The sequence below is a fragment of the Nicotiana sylvestris genome, chromosome 4 (genome assembly GCF_000393655.2).
Source record: "Nicotiana sylvestris chromosome 4, ASM39365v2, whole genome shotgun sequence".
NCBI classification, from domain to species: Eukaryota; Viridiplantae; Streptophyta; class Magnoliopsida; order Solanales; family Solanaceae; genus Nicotiana; species Nicotiana sylvestris.
The window spans coordinates 82,847,823-82,868,265 of record NC_091060.1 but is presented as its reverse complement, the minus strand read 5'-3'; the positions used below and the strand labels follow the sequence as shown (position 1 = coordinate 82,868,265).

At 37.8% G+C, this 20,443-nt stretch overlaps 1 protein-coding gene across 1 annotated transcript; it reads right to left on the bottom strand.

Moving 5' to 3' along the window:
• Positions 1–1,341: 1,341 nt before the first annotated feature.
• On the bottom strand, positions 1,342–11,920 carry LOC104224526 (F-box protein 7). The gene is made up of 11 exons (XM_009776207.2): positions 11,646–11,920; positions 10,052–10,138; positions 9,770–9,882; positions 8,123–8,239; positions 7,939–8,035; positions 6,903–6,976; positions 3,739–3,792; positions 3,534–3,635; positions 3,294–3,352; positions 2,294–2,504; positions 1,342–1,580 (listed from the first exon to the last, which is right to left on the bottom strand). Exons 1-11 carry the CDS (start codon positions 11,653–11,655, stop codon positions 1,521–1,523), a joined length of 984 nt encoding a protein of 327 aa, XP_009774509.1. The 5' UTR covers positions 11,656–11,920; the 3' UTR covers positions 1,342–1,520.
• Between the last annotated feature and the right edge of the window lie 8,523 nt (positions 11,921–20,443).

The following is a 20,443-nucleotide window of genomic DNA, read 5'->3' as shown; positions in this document are numbered from 1 at the left end:
AGTTCTTAAGAGAAATTTATATAAAGGGGAAACTATTCTCTCGAAATTTTATATTCTCTTTTTTTAGTAAATGATATATAGGTTAATTGACCAAACTATATTAAATATAATATATCTCTTTTAATATAATTCTTTTTGTCCTCTAATTTATTGTCACCGAGGTTTACTTTGTTCGCATTTGTTTGACATCTGGTTATTTTGATCCCAACATTATCCGTAGAAATTTATGAGTGCAGAGGAGTTCCAACTTGTGATTTACATTTGAAGCAGCTCTCTGGATTGATATTTATAGATAAGAAATATGTACTACTCTATTTTATTTTCCCTATTTTTCTGTTTATTGGTGATCATATATGAGAAGTGAAAATCAACATCACAAGAGCTGGCCACAGTAGTGCGTTCGATTGGTTGGGTTTAGATGTGCCTGCAACAAATTCATTACTTTTAGTTCAATGCTTTATACTACTCTATTATTTAGTGCAGTCTTGTTGTTAATGATAATTGATATATGCTTATATAATATTCTTGAAACAAATCATAGAGGGAAACATTTGACGAAATCAATGCAGAAAGCTTGCATACTCTTGAGTTATCTTTCATCTCCTCTTTCGATATTCCACCTTCCACACTCGATTTTAAGGTATTTAAGCTAGAGGAGGAGTCTTGGCGTAACTGGTAAAATTGCTGCTATATGACCATGAGGTGACGGGTTCAAGTCGTAGAATTGCTTCTTGTAAAAATGCAGGGTAAAACTGCATACAATAGACCTTTATGGTCCGACCCTTTCCCGGTCCCCGCGCATAGCGGGAGCTTAGTGCACCGAAATGCCTTTTTTTTTTCCTTTCTTTTATTCGTCTCACGAGCTAAAAGCTAAAGTAATACATACTTCAACTTCAACTATGGAGATGAGTTCAAGGCTCAAGCACAGTAAAAGCAAAAAAATGTGCTAATTTAAACAAACTAAACCAGTTCAATCAAGTTGAGTTTTGGTGTGCAAACTAGAGTTGAAAAGCGAAAGTCTCACCCTAAATAAGCAACTCCCAGTTCATAAGGAAAAAAGGATGCAGAGAGGGAAGAATTCAAGAGTGGCTAACAACAAGGCCAAACTTATAGTTGAACACAACATATTATCAACTTCAAAATCAAACACATGTTTACAATTATACATCAATAAATCAGTAATTATTAACTCACTTGGTGAACTGCCCAAACATCCACTTGTGTAGGTTGATGTTCATACTAAAAGACGGTAATACTGTTCGATTCCCAATTTCTCCCTCCTCTCACCCTCAAGTATTTTATTAAAAGAAGGTAGTTGTCACACAGATAACAACTTGAACATATTCAAACTGCCATATATTACAAACAAAGATATCATATTACACAGTCTTTCATTCTCGATAGGAACCTATGTCACAACAAATCGATAGCTTTCCAATTACAGATACCAAAATAAAAGACTTGCAAAAAAATCAATACTTGATATTTACAGCCAATAGATTGTCTATTTGATCCAGTTCCTAACCAGGCACGTAAAAGTCCATTCTTTCCACAGGGAGATTCAGAACTGAAGTTTCCACCTATAACCCCGAAAAGGATAAGAAGCAAAGTGTTAATCGTGTTCAATCATATATGCATGCGATAGATGTCAAATATCTGAAATTGTTATCGAACAGAACAAATTAAAACTTTATTTCGCTGTAATTTCACATGACGTTAGATATAGGAAAACCTTTATCAGGCTAGTGATTGGAAAATGAAGTATCGTAATCATAGAATCAAATAGGGCTAAAATCATCAAAACTGTAAGCAAAGGGACCACAATGATAACAATCGCGAAAAATTGTAAGCAAGGAAGGAGGAAATATCTAAACTAGATAGGACATTCAGTGGCGACTTAATGCATGTATATGCAGCAGCTAATTGGGTGTATGAATTATGGAGAAACAGCATATTCTTCTAGCTTCTGATAACATTACTATGCAAAGTGACTCAGCCAATTTTTCTTTTACTTATTTTGTATAGACCTATATCGACTGTTTCAAGATTGTAAATAAATATTGAGCAAGCTTCAAGTTAGAAATAGCTAATTTATTTTATGTTATAGTAAATTAGAAGACACTACATCACATTCAATCATAAGAAGCATCCTCCACCTATTAGAATTGGATCCTTAGCCATACTTATTTTCAGATTTAAAAAGGAAGACAGTTTAATTTTTAGGATAAACCATCTTCCTTTTCGCATGATTTGAGGAGGGACTCCTTAACAAAAATGTGAATGACAAACTCACCTCCTCAAATGGAACAAAGACAAAAGGTGTTAGACCCCTCTTGTGTGAAATTGCTGGAACATCTGGGTTATGTGTTTCATCATCTTGCCACCTCTCAACAACCCCAAGAATGTCTTCATCAGGGCCGTCAACCTCACTGTCATTCACACCACTCGTAAGAAGTGCAAGTAGATCCATTCTGTTATTAGCACCTTGAGTTGTACCCCTCAACCTAATGGAAATGTGATGTGTCATATAAATGTGTAAGAGGCACCCAGTAGAAATTACACCAATTAGAGAAACCAGCATTACATGTTCGTGAAGATTCTATATACTTTCCACTCTACAGTACAAACTTCAGGTTTATCAATTGCAGTCAATGTAGCGATTGAGTGACAACAAAGTATCACAAGTGATATAAATGAAAAGAACATGTCATCTGCAAGTGGAAAAATAGCACTAAGAGTCAGAATTTGATTTTTTTTTTTAATACAAGAGTAATTTTTCAAAACGTCTTAAGAACTGCATGGAATTACGCAAGTATTAATCGATTACTTCTACAAGAGAAAGTCCAAGAGACTAGCTACCACGAAATCCACACATTACACGCAGAACCTACTTAAAACATCTTAAAGACGCAGAAATTTGTTAGCACTGCTTGCACTATAGGATAAGGTGGGAACTGTAATGAGCGTTGACATTTATTGGAAGCACAACACTAAACCTTTTACAAGAGTTACCAGGATCTGAAAAAGATAGCCTGCTGCTTTCAAATCTGAGTTTAAAAAATCATACATCTCACTTGGCATCAACATATAATTTAAGTTGCACTCTTACAGATGGTCATTTTAATTATTCTTTTGCTTAAAAGCTAGTTACTCTTAGAGAAAAGTTTAAGAACTTATACGGTCACATAAAGGGACAGAGGGGAAAAGTACCCAACCTTCAATAATGATTTAAATTTACACGAGCTAAGCATAAGAACTCAAATTACAAAAATAGAATGTCCGTGATCAAATACCTTAAACGAAATCTTAACACAGTTGGACGCGTTCCAGGGTACAAAAGAGCAGCTTCAACCTGCAAAAAAGAAAGCAATGAGCTGCATGTTCAAACTTTGCTTCATATAACTCAACTAAATGCCAATGGCAGTACCGACTTAACCAAGGAGGAATGAACCATGATATAGGTTTTACCATATATGACCAATATTGCTGCAGAAAACAAATTGAGTTGTACGTAAAAGTAGATTTGAACTTACTTTATCCTCTGATAGAGTGTAATTCCCCCTAAAAACACAGTCAGCCCTTGAGGCACGGAAGTTCAGGCATTTTGTGACATCCTTGACTTTTTGTGATGAATTCTAGTTAAGCAATTCACAGTAAGTTATAAACCAGTTATAGCAACAAACAATATGTAAAGATCTTCTAGTATGTCACAAGAGCTAAGCAACCAACGATGACTACCTTATAAAGGAATCTGCCCGAAGGATAAAATCTCATATAGCGATAGTAACATACCTACAATCAAAGGAACAATTGTGGTGTTATGAAATGCCATGGAGGACTAACTGCTATAGAATGCAAAGTGAAGAAAAAGAAGCAATGGGAGGAAAATGCATCACTAATGAAAAATTCAAACACAGATCTAGAATTGATAGAATATCAATGCTAACCAATTAAAACAAAAAGACTAAATTATTTAGGCTCAACAACTGACTTATTAACGAGCAATGTCCAAATCAGAGAACTGAATAACTTCTTCTACAAGGAAAAGTTGATAGAGATCATGATGCTTAACACAATGAAAATTTAAATACTATGTCCTCTCCCAAGAAACTCGAGCCCCTTCAAAAAACAAATAAAAATGTTTAGGAGACATCAGGTTGACATAAGTTTCTCTAGTACAAAACATTAGTATTGGGGAAAAAAAAAGTACAAATCGCACAACGGTGTGGCCTAGTGGTCAATGAAGTGGAGTGAGAACCATGAGGTCTCAAGTTAGAATCCCACGGAGGCAAAAACAGTAGGTGACTTCTTCCATTTGTCCAAGCCTTGACGGACAGGGTTATCCGGTAACTGTGCTGGTGGAAGGTAGTAGATACCCTATAGAATTAGTTGAGATCCGCGTAAGTTGGCCCAGACACCACGATTACTAAACAAAATATAGAAGTCTAATATTTTCTTCGAATACTTTCAGTTGACATATAAAGTATTCACCGTAACTTTCTCATAGAAAAAGTCTTATGATAGAATATATTTCCTTTTGCGTTAGTTTTGGTCGGATATAAAGGGTAGCGGCACGAGATATTAGCAGGAAAATAGGAGATGGAGCAAGGGTCTCGCATTTGCTAGACGTTCCGCATAGTCAAGTTTGACATATGTTAGCAATGCTGGCAGGAGAAATGGTTGAAGTGAACATGAAATATTTGAAGAGCACCCGTACCATTCACATATATACCCTCGCCTTCCATTGCATACATGATTGTGAAGCTTCACTTGGTGAGCACCAGCGTCTTCCAACATGTAGGCGAAATGTTCAAACCCCATAAGCTGCATCTTTTTACCTCACCCCCCCCCCCCCCAAACCATCACAACCCCACAATTGAACTTAAAAGAAAGAAAAGAAAAGATAGTTGTAGAGGAAAATGATTTGCGCCATTAAAAGATGCATGTTCTTTTTTCCATTTGGTGTAAAATATTTTTTTTTGATAAAAAATAACTTCAATCGTTTACAACAAACACTGATCATAATTGATTCCTTCAAAGATAACATCTCCCAGGTACACATACAAACCATACCAAAAGCCAGTGTTATCAAAGGCTCATTCGAGGCGCGCTTAAGCCCTGAAACTCAAAAAAGCTCAGGGTATGCACTTCGCCTCACTTATATTGCGCTCCCGTGTAGGCAAAGCACTAAGGCATGCGCCTCATTGCCCATAAGTTCTATCTTGAATAGAGCAATACAAAACAATAAATATGATTGGCAAAAAAATATATTATTTGTTAAGGAAATCATTATGAATGAAATTGTTATTTATTTCTTGTATTATATATTCTTTTTTTTTTCTTCGTTGCGTATTTTTTTAACTAAAGCCCACACTTAAATTGCACTTTCGCTTAAAGCCCCGATAGACTTGGAGCTCTTTTTAACGCTTTTTGCCTTTGACAACACTGCCAAAAGCACATTTCATTATTTCTCTTTTCCTGGGGAGGGGGGATTAGCAATGACTCAACTGATCATAAATCTTCACGAGAAATAAGGACACAATAATTTACTATGCTTCTAGCTATGATGAACTAGCGACCTCTATATCCTAGTGAAAAGAGGAAGTTCCATTTGTCTAATTCGTCAAATTTTCTGAACTTTCTTCCTTCATACAATTAACAAGGCAAAAGATGAATTAGCATATTGCACAATTTGCCTTCTCTTAAAAGTATCATCCAGTATTCACCAGCTCTAGCTCATGTCACAAGATGCAATTCAAGAACTGTATGAGAATTTTTTTAAGGCAGGATACATAGTTTACCCCCTGACCTTGAGGTCAAATCCCTATGACTCTCCTTTAATACGGGTAACTTTTTGCATACACAATCTTTCAAAAGTGTGTCAAAAACACACCACTTTTGCTCACCTGGCATTACGTGATTTACACCCAATAAAAGCGAGTGAGTATTAACTTTTTTGTGTATGGAGCTATAAATTGACGCCACGTGTTCAGTTCTTTTCATTTTCTTACTTTTTTTTATCTATCTTCTTTTTTCATCAATTTTTTTAATCAATCTTAAATTTATTTTTTTAAAAAGTTTTTGGGCCTCCATCTTCACCATCCCTTCATCGCTGCTCTGCCGCCATCCTCCATTGTCGCCGCCCAACATCACCTACCTCAATCTGTGCTACACCATAAATCTTTTTCATTTCCGCTGATTCAAAATTAAAACCCATAAACCACAAAGGTAAAAAAGCTACTATTTTGCCACTAATTCAATGAAACCCATTTCAAATTCTTCATCACAATCCCCAATGTTCTAATTTTCAAGCACTATCAATGTAGCAAATTAAAGTTCAAAATCACAACTTTGAATGTTAAGGTATTAAGGAGTTAAATGAAAAAACTTCAAATGATGAGCAGGTGATTGAAATTGAAATTTTCCAACTCCAAATTAAATTAGTATTATTTTAGAAAACTGATTCGGAAAGTTTAGAGAAAGAAAGTTCCTACAAATAAATATTGATCATTGTTGGTTAATCAGTTCCACAAAATCTAGTTTTTAATTCGTAAAGCTGATAACCATTTTGAGAGATGGATTTTGGCTAAAATGGTGCCTTGGGTAGATTAAGAAGGATGAAGTTTTTCTATTTTTTTTTCAAGAAGATGGAGATTTTTAAATGTAATTTTTTTAAAGTTTATGACATGTGTCACGATATTAATGGTGTGTGACATACACTTGCTGGGAACAGAGTGGTCAAGTGCCGAACAGGTGTGTTTTAGAGACACTTTGAAAAGGTTAAGTGTGTAAAAGGTTGCTGTGTTGAAAACATGTGTAAGAGGGATTTGGCCTCAAGGTCAAGGGGTAAATGATGTACTTTGCCTGTTTTTTAACTAAATAGAAAACAAGAATAAACATACAATATGAACTGGATTTGTAATCTTCCACTCAGCAACTCCTGCACGAATATATGTGTTTCGACTGACATAAATACCTGTAGGATAAAAATAAGAAAACTTGAAATTAGAGTCATTGACACAAATCAACCAAATTTTTACAGCCTATGACAGAAACATCCTGATAGGGAAATTCACTTGCTCAGAAGAGATGAGAAGAAAATTTAAGACAAATACATTGATATGTGGTACACCACCTTATGTCATATACCATCCACAGAGAGATTTATTTTGGAAAATACAATCGCTGCATTCCTATCAAATACACTATACCCAGCTTTAAGACACTTCCTGGAAAACTTTATAATTCCAGCTTTTACCAAATATTGGATGCTCTATAGCAAAATTCTATTGATGCTACAAGGAGAAACCAAAAATTCTACCAAAACATCAGCAACTCTTACCACTATCTTTAGTAGAAAAGCTATGTAGAAATGAACATCAACAAACACTGTTTAGCAGAAACACATAGGAACATGTACCATTACTTTTCTTACACATGACGCACCAATTAGCGCATAAAACTTGGGAACTTAAAGGCTCTTCCCAGATACAGGATTAGAGTGTTGTATTATTCCAGCGACCAATGACCAAATGACAGATTGGATTTGAGGATAATTAAAATGCAGCGTTGTAATAATGAATAATCTGAGAACTGTACAGAAAGAAGGCACCTATCTAGCCAAAAAGTAACAAATGGAAGTTAAAGTACTGGCATTCTAGTGTCTTGGAAAAAGCATCTATTTCATTTGTCACCAAAATCAATAATCAGAAAACATAACATTCCAAAATCCAACGAAAGGAACAGTATAGCAAACCATCCCCACACATGTCCTCAATCTGCTCTCCCTCCCAAAATAATGATTTCCCAAGAGTAATTTAATTAATAAGGAACTTCTTGTCATAGAAACAGGTGCAAATATCATGTGTTAAAAGAATAACCACAGCAATTTAATGTAACTATAATATACTTCGAAGCAATTGTGCAACTATATCTTACCATCTGTACGAACCCTTGGTCTTAAAAGCCACATTTTTCTCCATGAACCATCATACTTCAACTGAAGGGCCTTATAGTTTTCTACCACTCCAGCAACCTTCAAAGAAAGAGGCACAATTTCTAAAGATCAATAACCAAGCTTACTAGTGGTAAAAAGAACTACCAGAACCAGTACCCACGGTACCTGCCAAGTCTTTAAACATGCATTGCGCCAAAATACAGGGTTCCGAATTGTATACCTCCACTTTCGACAAACACAAGCTGCCCTACCCATGGTGTATGGAGTCATTCTCGAGAAGATCTACACAATATCAATCATAAATTATGATAAGTCTCCGACTTCCTCACCTTAGCTATAGAGAGACAGGAAGGACGAAAATCTAATATTTCAATCTACAAACAGCATAATCTTTCTCAAGTATATCTGATTTGACACAGCAATTTGGCAATCATATATTATTATGTTAATACTTCTTAAAAAGGTAAATCAAGTAGTGGTACAAAATCATGTGTAATGGAGATAGAGAGATAGAGAGAGAGTAGGGATGGCAATGGAGCGGGCTTTGTTTGATGCGGGGCGGGTTAAACAATTTTTAAAATTTTTAAAGCGGGGCGGGTTTTGGGTTTAATGCGGGGCAACTTTGAATTTTTTTTTTGTTTGAAACAAAGCAATCATTTCAACTACAATTTCACATCCTTCTTCACTAACACGAATACTATTTTAATTTATAATTAACCAATTTGCATAAGTCTCACCAAAATGATATTACATAAGTTAAGATATCATTATTGATGCCTTGATAATACTGCTTAGAGATATACCGGAGAAGTTATGTCTATTATTATCTTCTCTGAGGATTTAATCAAGGATATTTGCAGCAACAACTGGGTATAGGAGCTGGTGGTTTTCTAGTTTCACCATTGCAAGACGGTAAATGTAAATGTTTATGTATTCTATTAAACTCTCCATTTTATAAAATAATAAAATGTCAAACTAGTTAGTTTTAGAAAAAACTTAAAGAAAAAAGAAAAAAAATTAAGTGGGGCAGGGCGGGGCGGGTTAAAAACTGAAAAAAAAACTATGCAGGGCGGAGCGGGTTGAAATTTTTGTGGGTTTTGCCAAACCCGCCCCGCACCCGCCCCTCCCCATTGCCATTCCTAAGGGAGAGAGAGAGAGAGGCAGGTCCGTTGAAGGCTAATTAGATAAAATTTCTTCGATAACTAGCTAACCAGCCAGAGAAAGAATCAAAGAAAAAGGTCACTGTTATGCTTGGCTGTAAAGCTTGACTTGAGTACTATAATGAGATCATAGAGTCCAGCATGCCCAATCTCCAATGAAGAAGAGATAGGGTCCAACCTTTCTTCTAAAGATGAAGAATCAAAGAGGAAAAAAGGCTTAAAGCAGATGTTAAAGTAGTAATGCTGGTCTCCACATAGAATCTACTAATCAATTGTGTGGCAAGAAAGAAAAAGTTGTTCATAGGGGGCTAACTAGATATCACCTCACTATAAATGTAAGAGTAAACCAGAACAGCCATAGTTATTCACAAGGGGCTAACTAGATATCACCTCACTATAAATGTATGAGTAAACCAGAACAGCCACAAAAACCTCTTACTTTCGTTTTTTTTTTTTCTTTTGATATTTATGAAAAAAATATCATTTATTGTTCCGATACCTAAAAATTGACTTAGCAGCCCATCTCCGTTACAGGTCTTATCAATATTGTTCAGCTTCCTAGTGTCACAAAGCATTTCAAGCATTTGCCATATATTTACATGTTGATACAAAAATTACAGAGGAAAATTAATTGAAATCCAGGAAAGTATACCTCAAAAAGAAGTTCATCAGGTAGTACCCGGTGTATCAGTGCAGGATCAACAAACAGCTTACTACTAGCGCTTCCAAAAGGAGCGACAGGTTTAACATTAATCCCGTACAAATCTGGAAGGAAAAGCCATGTGAGTCGAAACTAGTTTTATTCTACACAAATTCGTCATCAAAACTAAATGTCAGCAAAAAGAACCCAAGACAGAATGAATAGTTTATGCAGCTAGAAATTGCTAGGAGCAATGTAATTAACGTAAACAATGACAAAGGGCACGGATAATACCAAGCCATGGCCTTTGAGGTACAATGAACTGAGAAGCCCTCAACCGTGCAGCAGTTTCAAGTTCCACTGCGAGTTTAACCGTGTAATCTGCAAGATATGAGCCATTTTCAGTGATTGATAACCAAAATTACAGAATAAGAAGAGCATGACAACACCAAAAAGGAAAAGTTTCTAGTTCTGTCATTAACTCGAGAATCTGGCCCAACGAATTTCCAAAAGCTGATAAAAACCCAGGTGACAGGACTAAAGCATAGAGATTGACGAAAAAGTTATATATTCTCAGCATAAGTTGGAAACAAATACTTACATTACTCGAAAGAATTAAACAAATCACTAAGATCAGGATAAATGACCTACAGTAAATGAAAATTATTGCAAGATTGGGTAAGTCATAAATTACTCTTAGGGAGGATCAGCAAAATCAACTTCTCAACTAAGAAATAAGTAGAGAGCGAAAGATTCATCAAATTGCAACAACTAAGCCTCAGTCCCAAACTAGTTGGGATCAATTATATGAATCCTCAATGACCATGTTACTCCGTATAAACTCATCTAAGCCCAATATTATACATAATAAAAATAGAAATAAAAAGTACTTGAGTTCTTTATATTTTCTACTGATGTATACAACTTCTTTAAAATCATAGGACATAAGTAAAAGTGCTAACATGACTATTTCATCAAACTGCAAACGAGATTGGAAAGTCATAAATTACTCTTAGGGAGGATCAGCAAAATCAACTTCTCAACTAAGCAATAAGTAGAGAGCGAAAGATTCATCAAATTGCAACAACAACTAAGCCTCAGTCCCAAACGAGTTGGGATCAATTATATGAATCCTCAGTGACCATGTTACTCCATATAAACTCATCTAAGCCCAATATTATACATAATAAAAATAGAAATAAAAAGTACTAGAGTTCTTTATATTTTCTACTGATGTATAAAACAACTTCTTTAAAAGCATAGGACATAAGTAAAAGTGCTAACATGACTATTTCATCAAACTGCAGACGAGCAAAAAATATACATGAGTCTGTGCTCTTTTATTTATCATACAGAACACAATTCTTTTTTTTTCTTTTTTCTTTTCTCCTTATAAACAGTAGTGACCTGGCCGATATGTGTGTACCTCAACTAATCCACCAGGTACCTACTAATCACCTAGTGTTTTGGGGGATTTGAGCCCTGCACTCCATGATCTATTTCAGCTCCATTAAACACAACATAATTCCATATGACACAATACAATAGAAGCTGAAAATGAATATGAAAACAAGCAACGCCCACGTAGGAAAACACAAATATAATAGAAATACTTAAAAAAAATTCCTTTTCCCAGCAATTAACACCCTTTTTGAATAACTTGAAACCCCAGAAAACTCCAACAAAATATTTTGAACTTTACTAACATACAACTGAGTTTCCCAATTACACACACAACCCTTTACATAACCAAAAACCTCGAAAAATCCAACCAAATAATTTGAATTTACAAATACCTAGATGATGAACACCAATTATAGAACACAATAGAGAAGAATAATTATGAAAATGAGAAAGAGGTAACGTTTTGGAGCAATTCCTAGCTTACCTGATGTCATTTTTTTTCTGTTCCTCCACAATTTGATTTTCCAAGGAAATTGAAGAAACGGGAAGGGAAATTTTGGGGAAATCAATTTTCCTGATTTATGGTTGCCGTCTACCCAAACACCGACTAACCGTTGTTTCTTTGCCGGGTTGCTACACTTCTGACCAGTAGTTCTTTTCTCTTTTTTCTTTTTTTCCTTTTTTTGTTATTTTCTATTGTAGGAGTATGTGTTCCTACATTATTTGATGATATATTTTCTTTTTTCTTCTCCTCGTCAAATGCTATGAAAAATCATCAACGGCGCCGATTAAATATTTTGGTGCTCCGTCCCAACATATTTCTTACATCATTTAGTATCTTCCTCAACGCTATTACTATTCATCAATATTTTATTATTATCTTTTATTATATAATATTTTTAATTTAACATATTATAAATTTTATATTACTTATACCTTTTTTGTAATATCTTTATAATATTCAATTTACATTTTAATTTTGATGTATATTTTTTATAAATTAATTTTCATATGTTTTATTTTCATATAAAATTATAAGTTAATTTTATTATAAGTTATAATTATATAAAAATATATCACCATCAAAAAAATAAAAATTACAAATCTGAAATATAATATGTTGTTAAAGCTCATGATGCGCTTCATATTGTCGATGCAATTAAAGCTCATAATACGTACTTTGACACAAAAAAAATTAAGGACAAAGATGCTCATTTTACACTTCGTAATGCATTAATAGTGCATTTATAGGAGCAATATACTAATCTTATAAGTTGAATATTTATGTAGAAATTAAACTAAATTTTACCATAATGTAATGTTTTTTTAATTATTCCACTAATATGTATAATGTATAATTATTTGCTTATAATTTATATTATTTAAAAATTTATGGTATAAAATAATTTTATATGAAATGGCTATATAAGAAAGAAATACGAATTATATGTGATGAATATTTAAAAAAGGAAAAAGAACGGATTTGTTTTATGAAATAAAAAAATAAATTTAAATAAAAAATAATATAAAATAGAAGAGAGAGAAGAATATAAAAACAATATTCTTTTTTTTGTGTGTGTCAAAAATAGCATAATGGGCTGGAGTTAATTTGCATCATTTTAGTGTTTATAGCAGTTTGGTGTAAAAAAAATGGCGCAAGGGTCGGAGATACCCTTACTTATACTTATTTAAATAATTTTTTAATATATTTATAGGGTCTAAACTAAACCTACTGAGCTCAAATAAACCTGTAGCTTATTTATTAGATTCACCGAAAGAATTAAACGAAATAAAAAGTTGGGGCACTTTAAAAATCTTTAGAATCGAGGGATTACTGATAATTAGGAGTGGAAAATGGTGGGGTTGGATCGGGTCGGGTGTCACGATCCCAGTTCGCCCTCCGTAAACCATCGTGACGGCACTAGTCTATACGACTAGGTAAGCCTAACTTGCGGAAGAAAGCTAAAATTTTGCGGAAGTAAACAATTTAAAATAGAAATAAAGCAGTAACAGTGTTTAAATGTGCCGCTCGGCATACGTCATGCTTTACTCTCAATACCAAAACATAAATTCAAGACCCGGAAACCCACGAATCATAAGCTAAGATCAATACTACATGGCTCTAACTTCGGAATGTCTAATAAGAACAGAAAAATACAGAAGGGCTAAAATACTAAAAGCAGGAATAGAAAGGGACTTCTCGGTCTGCGGACGTAGTAGATGTACCTCGAAGTCTCTAGAGCAGTCGCCTCCTCAAGGATGATAGGCCTAAGTAGCGGTACCTGGATCTACACATAGAAACACATGCGCAGAAGGGGCATGAGTACACCACAGCGGTACTCAGTAAGTGCCAAGCCTAACTTCGGTTGGGTAGTGACGAGGAAGGTCAGGGCCCTACTGAGGTAACATAAAATATAAAGATGACAGGATAAGATAAGCAGTGCAATTGAGAATCTACAGTAAGAATCTATACAGGATAATAAGTGTACAATAACGGAAACAGAGATGAAGGCAAATAACAAGGAAGTACCACTCATACATGGATGATAACCGGGGATCTCTTGGTATCCTCAATATATGCTAGGGATCTCTTGGTATCCCGAGGATCTCTTGGTATCCTCTTGGTATCCCGAGGATCTCTTGGTATCCTCAATATACGTGCTAAGGATCTCTTGGTATCCCGCACCTCAGTTCAGATCATAAATACGTACAGGGGATCTCCCGAGATGCCGTCCCGTAGTCCCAAAGTAAAAACACACAACAACAACAACACAAGAATACTCAATTAAGCTAAATTTCATACCACCACCACCACCACCACCACCAACAACAACAACAACAACAACAACCCCAACCCAGTGTAATCCCACAAGTGGGGTCTGGGGAGGGTAATATGTACGCAAACCTTACCTCTACCCCGAGGGGCAGAGAGGCTATTTCCAGGAGACCCTTGGCTCAAAGAGGCAACAAGAGACACTATATTAGTACTATCAATAGACTCATAATAAAACAACATAAAATACCATAAAATCCATAACATAACATAAATACCATAAAAAACAAAGTAACAGCAATATAAGAGATATAGGAAATACGAGAAAGATGTAAGGTATTAATACACAGAAGATAAAGCCCATCATCAGTAGTTGATCAATAGCATCCTAAGACTAATTCCTAACTGGCTAGTCTCACTCTAGTGCGCTGTAAAAAAGACATCACAATTTCCCCTAACCTACAACCTTAATGCTCGATCTCCACAATTCCCTGTTTAGGGCCATGTCCTCAGTAACCCTAAGTCGCGCCATATCCTGCCTGATCACCTCTCCCCAATACTTCTTAGGTCTCCCTCTACCTCTCCTCGTACCCACCACCGCCAGTCGTTCACACCTTCTCACCGGTGCATCAGTGTTCCTCCTCTGAATGTGCCCGAACCATCTGAGTCTTGCTTCCCGCATCTTGTCCTCCATGGGGGCCACACCCACCTTCTCTCGAATATCTTCATTTCTAATCTTATCCTTCCTTGTATGCCCGCACATCCACCTCAACATCCTCATCTCTGCAACTTTCATCCTCTGGATGTGTGAGATCTTCACCGGCCAACACTCGGTCCCATACAACATAGCAGGCCTAACCACTGCCCTATAAAATTTACCTTTCAGTAACAGTGGCACTTTCTTGTCACACAGGACTCCCGTCGCTAACCTCCATTTCATCCACCCCACCCCTATACGGTGTGTGACATCCTCGTCGATCTCCCCGGACCCCTGAATAAACGACCCCAGGTACTTGAAACTACCCCTCTTAGGGATGACTTGAGAATCAAGCCTCACTTCCACTCCCGCTTCCGTCGGCTCTGCCCCAAATTTGCACTCAAGGTATTCCGTCTTCGTCCTGCTCAACCTGAAACCTTTGGACTCAAGGGTATGTCTCCAAACCTCTAACTTCTCGCTGACGCCGCGTCGTGTCTCGTCGATTAGGACTATGTCATCAGTAAATAGCATGCAACATGGCACCTCCCCCTAAATTTCATACCAAGTAAACAGTTAATTCTAGCCTAACATGCTTCACGTAATGTAATTAAGATAGTTTAAGCAAATAGGCAATTAAGGCAGTTTAAGCAAATAGGCAATTAAGTCAACTAAACAGGCTTTTCTAAACTAACAACAGGCTAAATTCACAAGTAGAATAAAATAAGAAAAAAGAACTCAATTGAAATACTTAAGGAAAAACCGGATTTTCAACAATTAGCTCAAGTACGCACTCGTCACCTCACGTACAAAGCATTTCAATTATCAAATATATCATATCCTAAGGGAAAAGTCCCCCCCCTCCCACAAGATTAGACAAGCCACTTACCTCGAACCGGCTTAAAAATCAATCTGAAACCACGCTCTTGCCATGAGTACTCGACTCCAAATGGCCCAAATCTATTCAATTCAATTTCATAATGTAAATAACACTTCAAGTAATTGATTCTACAATTAAATTCTAAGCTAATACGTGAAATTAGGTAAAATGACCAAAATGCCCCTCGGACCCACATCTCGGAATCGGGCGACATTTATATTTTCAGAAACCTCGTACTCTCACGAGTCTATACATAACAATAATACTGAAATCGAAGTCCAAACGGCCCCTCAAATTCTCTTTTAAAGGTCTCTTAAACTCAAGCCCTAATTACTCATGTTTCCCAAAATTTTCACCAATAATTAGGTCCTTAATCACATAAAAGTGAGTTATGAAGTCAAAAATGTTACCTCCAAGTGATCCCCCTTGAATCCCTCTTCAACCCTCTTCAAAAAGCTTCAAAATCGCCTAACAATGGAGGAACCTAGACTAAAATTCGCGAAATAAACCTTTTAAAACATTCCGCCCAAACATTTAATTCCTTTTTCGCAAACGCGGTCAAGGCCTCGCGTTCGCGAAGCACAAAAATGACGGTGACCAAAAGTCCTCTTACGCGAATGCGACAAGGCCCTCGCGAATGCGATGATTTACCCAGACAAGCCTTCGCGAACGCGTTCCTCTCAACGTGAATGCGATGAGTAAATTCTACTAGGCCAATTTTCCTCTTACGCGAACGCGAAGCCCAATCGCGAACGCAGTTCACAAGTATCCAGCCCTTCGCGAACGCGAAGACTAAAATTTCACTAACCTCCACTGACTCTTCGCGAATGCGAGGGTCCACTCGCGAACGCAAAGAGTAAATATCTGCAACAGCTGAACCTGCAATTCTGCAACTTTTTAACAACTAAAAATGATCCGTTGAGCATCCGAAACACACCCGAGGCCCCCGGGACCTCAACCAAAGGCATCAACATATCCTAAAACCTTATTCAAATTTGTACCAATCTTCAAAACATCTCAAATGACATCAAATCAACCAAAACACATCGGATTCAAGCCTAAGTTTTCCAAAATCTTTCGAATTACACTTTTGATCAAAAACCTAACCAAACCACCTCCGAATGACCTGAAATTTTCCACACACATCCCAAATGACACAACGGAACTACTGAAACTCTCAGAATTCCATTCCGACCCTCAGATCAAAATCTCACTATCGAACCGGAAACTTCAAAAATTCAACTTACGGCATTTCAAGCCTAAATTAGCTACGGACTTCCAAAACATAATCCGAACACGCTCCTAACCCCGAAATCACCCAACGGAGCTAACAGAACCATCAGATTTCCATTTCGAGGTCGTCTTCACCCTGTTCCGACTACGGTCAACTTTTCAACACTTAAACTCTCATTTAGGGACTAAGTGTCCCAAAACTCTCCGAAACTCAAAACCGAACATCCCGGCAAATCGAAATAGCTGAAATAAACTTGGGAAAAGCATTTAATAGGGGATCAGGGCATTAATTCTTAAGACAACCGGCCGGGTCGTCACATCCTCCTACACTTAAATATTCGTTAGTCCTCAAACGAGCATAGAGACATACCTGAAGTAGTGAAAAGATGAGGGTAACGATTGTGCATATCCTGCTCGGTCTCCCAGTTTGCCTCCTTGACCGGCTGGCTCCACCACTGAACCTTTACTGATGCAATGTTCTCTGACCTCAGCTTTCTAACCTACCTGTCCAATATTGCTACTGGCTCCTCAACACAGGATAGATCCTTGTCCAACTGGACTGAACTGAAATCCAACACGTGCGACGGATCACCGTGATACCTCCGGAGCATTGAAACATGAAATACCGGATGAACTCCTACCAAGCTGGGAGGTAAGGTAAGCTCATAAGCAACCTCCCTAGCACGCCTCAATATCTCAAAAGGGCCAATAAACCTCGGACTCAACTTCCCTTTCTTCCCGAATCTCATAACGCCCTTCATAGGCAAAACTCGAAGCAGAACCCGCTCTCCAACCATATAGGAAACATCACGAACTTTCCGGTCCGCGTAACTCTTCTGTCTGGACTGGGTGTACGGAGTCTATCCTAAATCAACTTAACATTCTCCAAAGCATCCTGAACTAAGTCTGTGCCCAATAATCTGGCCTCACCCAGCTCAAACCAGCCCACCGAGGATCTACACCGTCTCCCATATAAAGCCTCATACAGTGCCATCTGAATGCTGTACTGATAGCTATTGTTGTAAACAAACTCCGCCAATGGCAAGAACTAATCCCAAGACCCTCCAAACTCAATCACACACGCACAGAGCATATCCTCAAGAATCTGAATAGTGCGCTCGAGTTGTCCATCCGTCTGAGGGTGAAATGTTGTACTCAACTCTACCCGAGTACCCAACTCACGCTGAACGACCCTTCAAAACCATGATGTGAACTGAGTACCTCTTTCTAAAATAATGGAAACTAGAATACCATGTAGACGAACAATTTCCCAGATATAAATCTCCGCCAACCACTCCGAAGAATAAATAGTACACATAGGAATGAAATGAGCGAACTTGGTCAGCCAATCCATAATCACCCAAATAACATCAAACTTCCTCAAAACCTGTGGGAGTCCAACTACAAAGTCCATGGTGATCCATTCCCACTTCCACTTCCACTCTGGAATCTCTATCTGCTGAAGCAACTCGCCCGGTCTCTGATGCTCATACTTCAACTGCTGATAGTTGAGACACCGAGCTACGAACCCGACTATATCTTTCTTCATCCGCCTCCACCAATAGTGATGCCTCATATCCTGATACATCTTCGCGGCACCCGGATGGATGGAATACCGCAAGCTATGGGCCTCCTCCAGAATCAACTCTCAAAGCCCATCAACATTGGGTACACAAATCCGACCCTGCATCCTCAATACCCCATCATCACCAATAGTCATATCTCTGGAATCACCGTGCTGAACCTTGTCCTTGAGGACAAGCAAATGAGGGTCATCATACTACCGCTCCCTGATACGATCAAATAAGGAAGACTAAGAAACCACGCAAGCTAGAACCCGACTAGGCTCCGAAAGATCCAATCTCACAAACTGGCTGGTTAAGGCCTGAACATCCATCGCTATAGGCCTCTCTGATGCTAGTAAATAAGCCAAACTCCCCAAACTCTCTGCCCGGCGACTCAAGGCATCAACCACTACATTGGCCTTGCCCGGGTGATATAAAATAATGATGTCATAATCATTCAGCAACTCTAACCACCTCCTCTAGCGCAAATTTAGATCCTTTTGCTTGAACAAGTGTTGCAAGATTCGATGGCCAGTATAAATCTCACAGGGAACCCCGTATAAATATTGGCGCCAAATCTTCAAGGTGTAAACAATGGCAGCTAACTCAAGGTCACGAAAAGGGTAGTTCTTCTCATGTATCTTCAATTGTCTGGATGCGTAGGCAATCACCCTACCATCCTGCATCAACACCGCTCCGAGGCAAACCCTCGAGCATCACAATAGACCGTATAAGACCCCGAACCTGTAGGCAGTATCAAAATTAGGGCTGTGGTCAAAGCTGTCTTGAGCTTCTGGAAGCTCGCCTCACACTCCTCCGTCTAATGAAATGGAGCACGCTTCTGGGTCAACCTGGTCATAGGGGATGCAATCGATGAAAACCCCTCCACAAAATGACGGTAGTAGCCCGCCAAACCAAGGAAACTGCGGATATCTGTAGCTGAGGATGGTATGGGCCAACTCTGTATGACCTCTATCTTCTTCGGATCGACCTGAATACCCTCACTCGATACCACGTGGCCTAAGAATGCCACTGCATCTAACCAAAACTCACATTTCGAGAATTTAGCATATAATTTCTTCTCTCTCAAAGTTTGAAGCACAGTCCTAAGGTGTTGCTCATGATCTTCCCGACTTTGAGAATATACCAGAATATCATCAATAAAGACAATGACGAACGAGTCAAGATATGGCTGAAACACACTGTGCATCAAATGCATAAAGGCTGCTGGGGCATTGGTCAATCCAAATGACATGACAAGGAACTCGTAATGACCATACCGAATCCAGAAAGTAGTCTTCGGGATATCTGGCTCCCGAATCTTCAACTGATGGTAACCTGAGCACAAATCAATCTTAGAAAACACCCGTGCGCCCTGAAGCTGGTCAAACAGATCATCAATACGAGGCAAAGGATAACGGTTCTTCACTGTAACCTTGTTTAACTGGTGATAATCAATACACATATGCATAAAACCATCCTTTTTCTTCACAAATAAGACAGGAGCACCCCAAGGTGAAACACTAGGTCGAATAAAACCCTTATCAAGAAATTACTGTAACTGATCTTTTAACTCCTTCAACTCAAAAGGAGCCATACGATACAAAGGGATAGAAATAGGTTGAGTGCCCAACAACATATCAATGCCGAAATCAATATCTCTATCAGGCGACATGCCTGGAAGGTCAGTTGGAAACAAATCGGGAAAATTCCGTACTACTGGGATTGAATCAACTGAAGGGGTATCAATGCTGACATCTCTCACATAAGCTAAATACGTGTCACACCCCTTCTCAACCATGCACTGAGCCTTAAGGAAAGAAATAACTCTACTGGGAGTATGATCTAAAGTACCCCTCCACTCAACACACGGTATACCTGGCATAGCAAGCGTCACGATTTTGGCGTGACAATCAAGAATAATGAGGCGACAACCAGTCCATGCCCAAGATAATGTCAAAATATACCATGCTGAGTAATAACAAATCAGCTCTGGTCTCAAAACCACGAAGAGTAACCAAACACGACCGATAAACGCGGTCCACAACAAGTGAATCTCCCACAGGAGTAGAAACATAAACAGGGGAACTCAAAGAATCCCGAGGTACACCCAAATGCTGAGCAAAATAAGAAGGCA

What these genes read in the sequence shown, in the direction of transcription:
- LOC104224526 (XM_009776207.2), bottom strand. An exon ending in CTGATGAACTTCTTTTTGAG is followed by an intron (nt 8,240 to 9,769) that starts GTATACTTTCCT and finishes GATATTGTGTAG; the next exon opens with ATCTTCTCGAGAATGACTCC. An exon ending in TTACAAATCCAGTTCATATT is followed by an intron (nt 3,793 to 6,902) that starts GTATGTTTATTC and finishes CTTTGATTGTAG; the next exon opens with GTATGTTACTATCGCTATAT.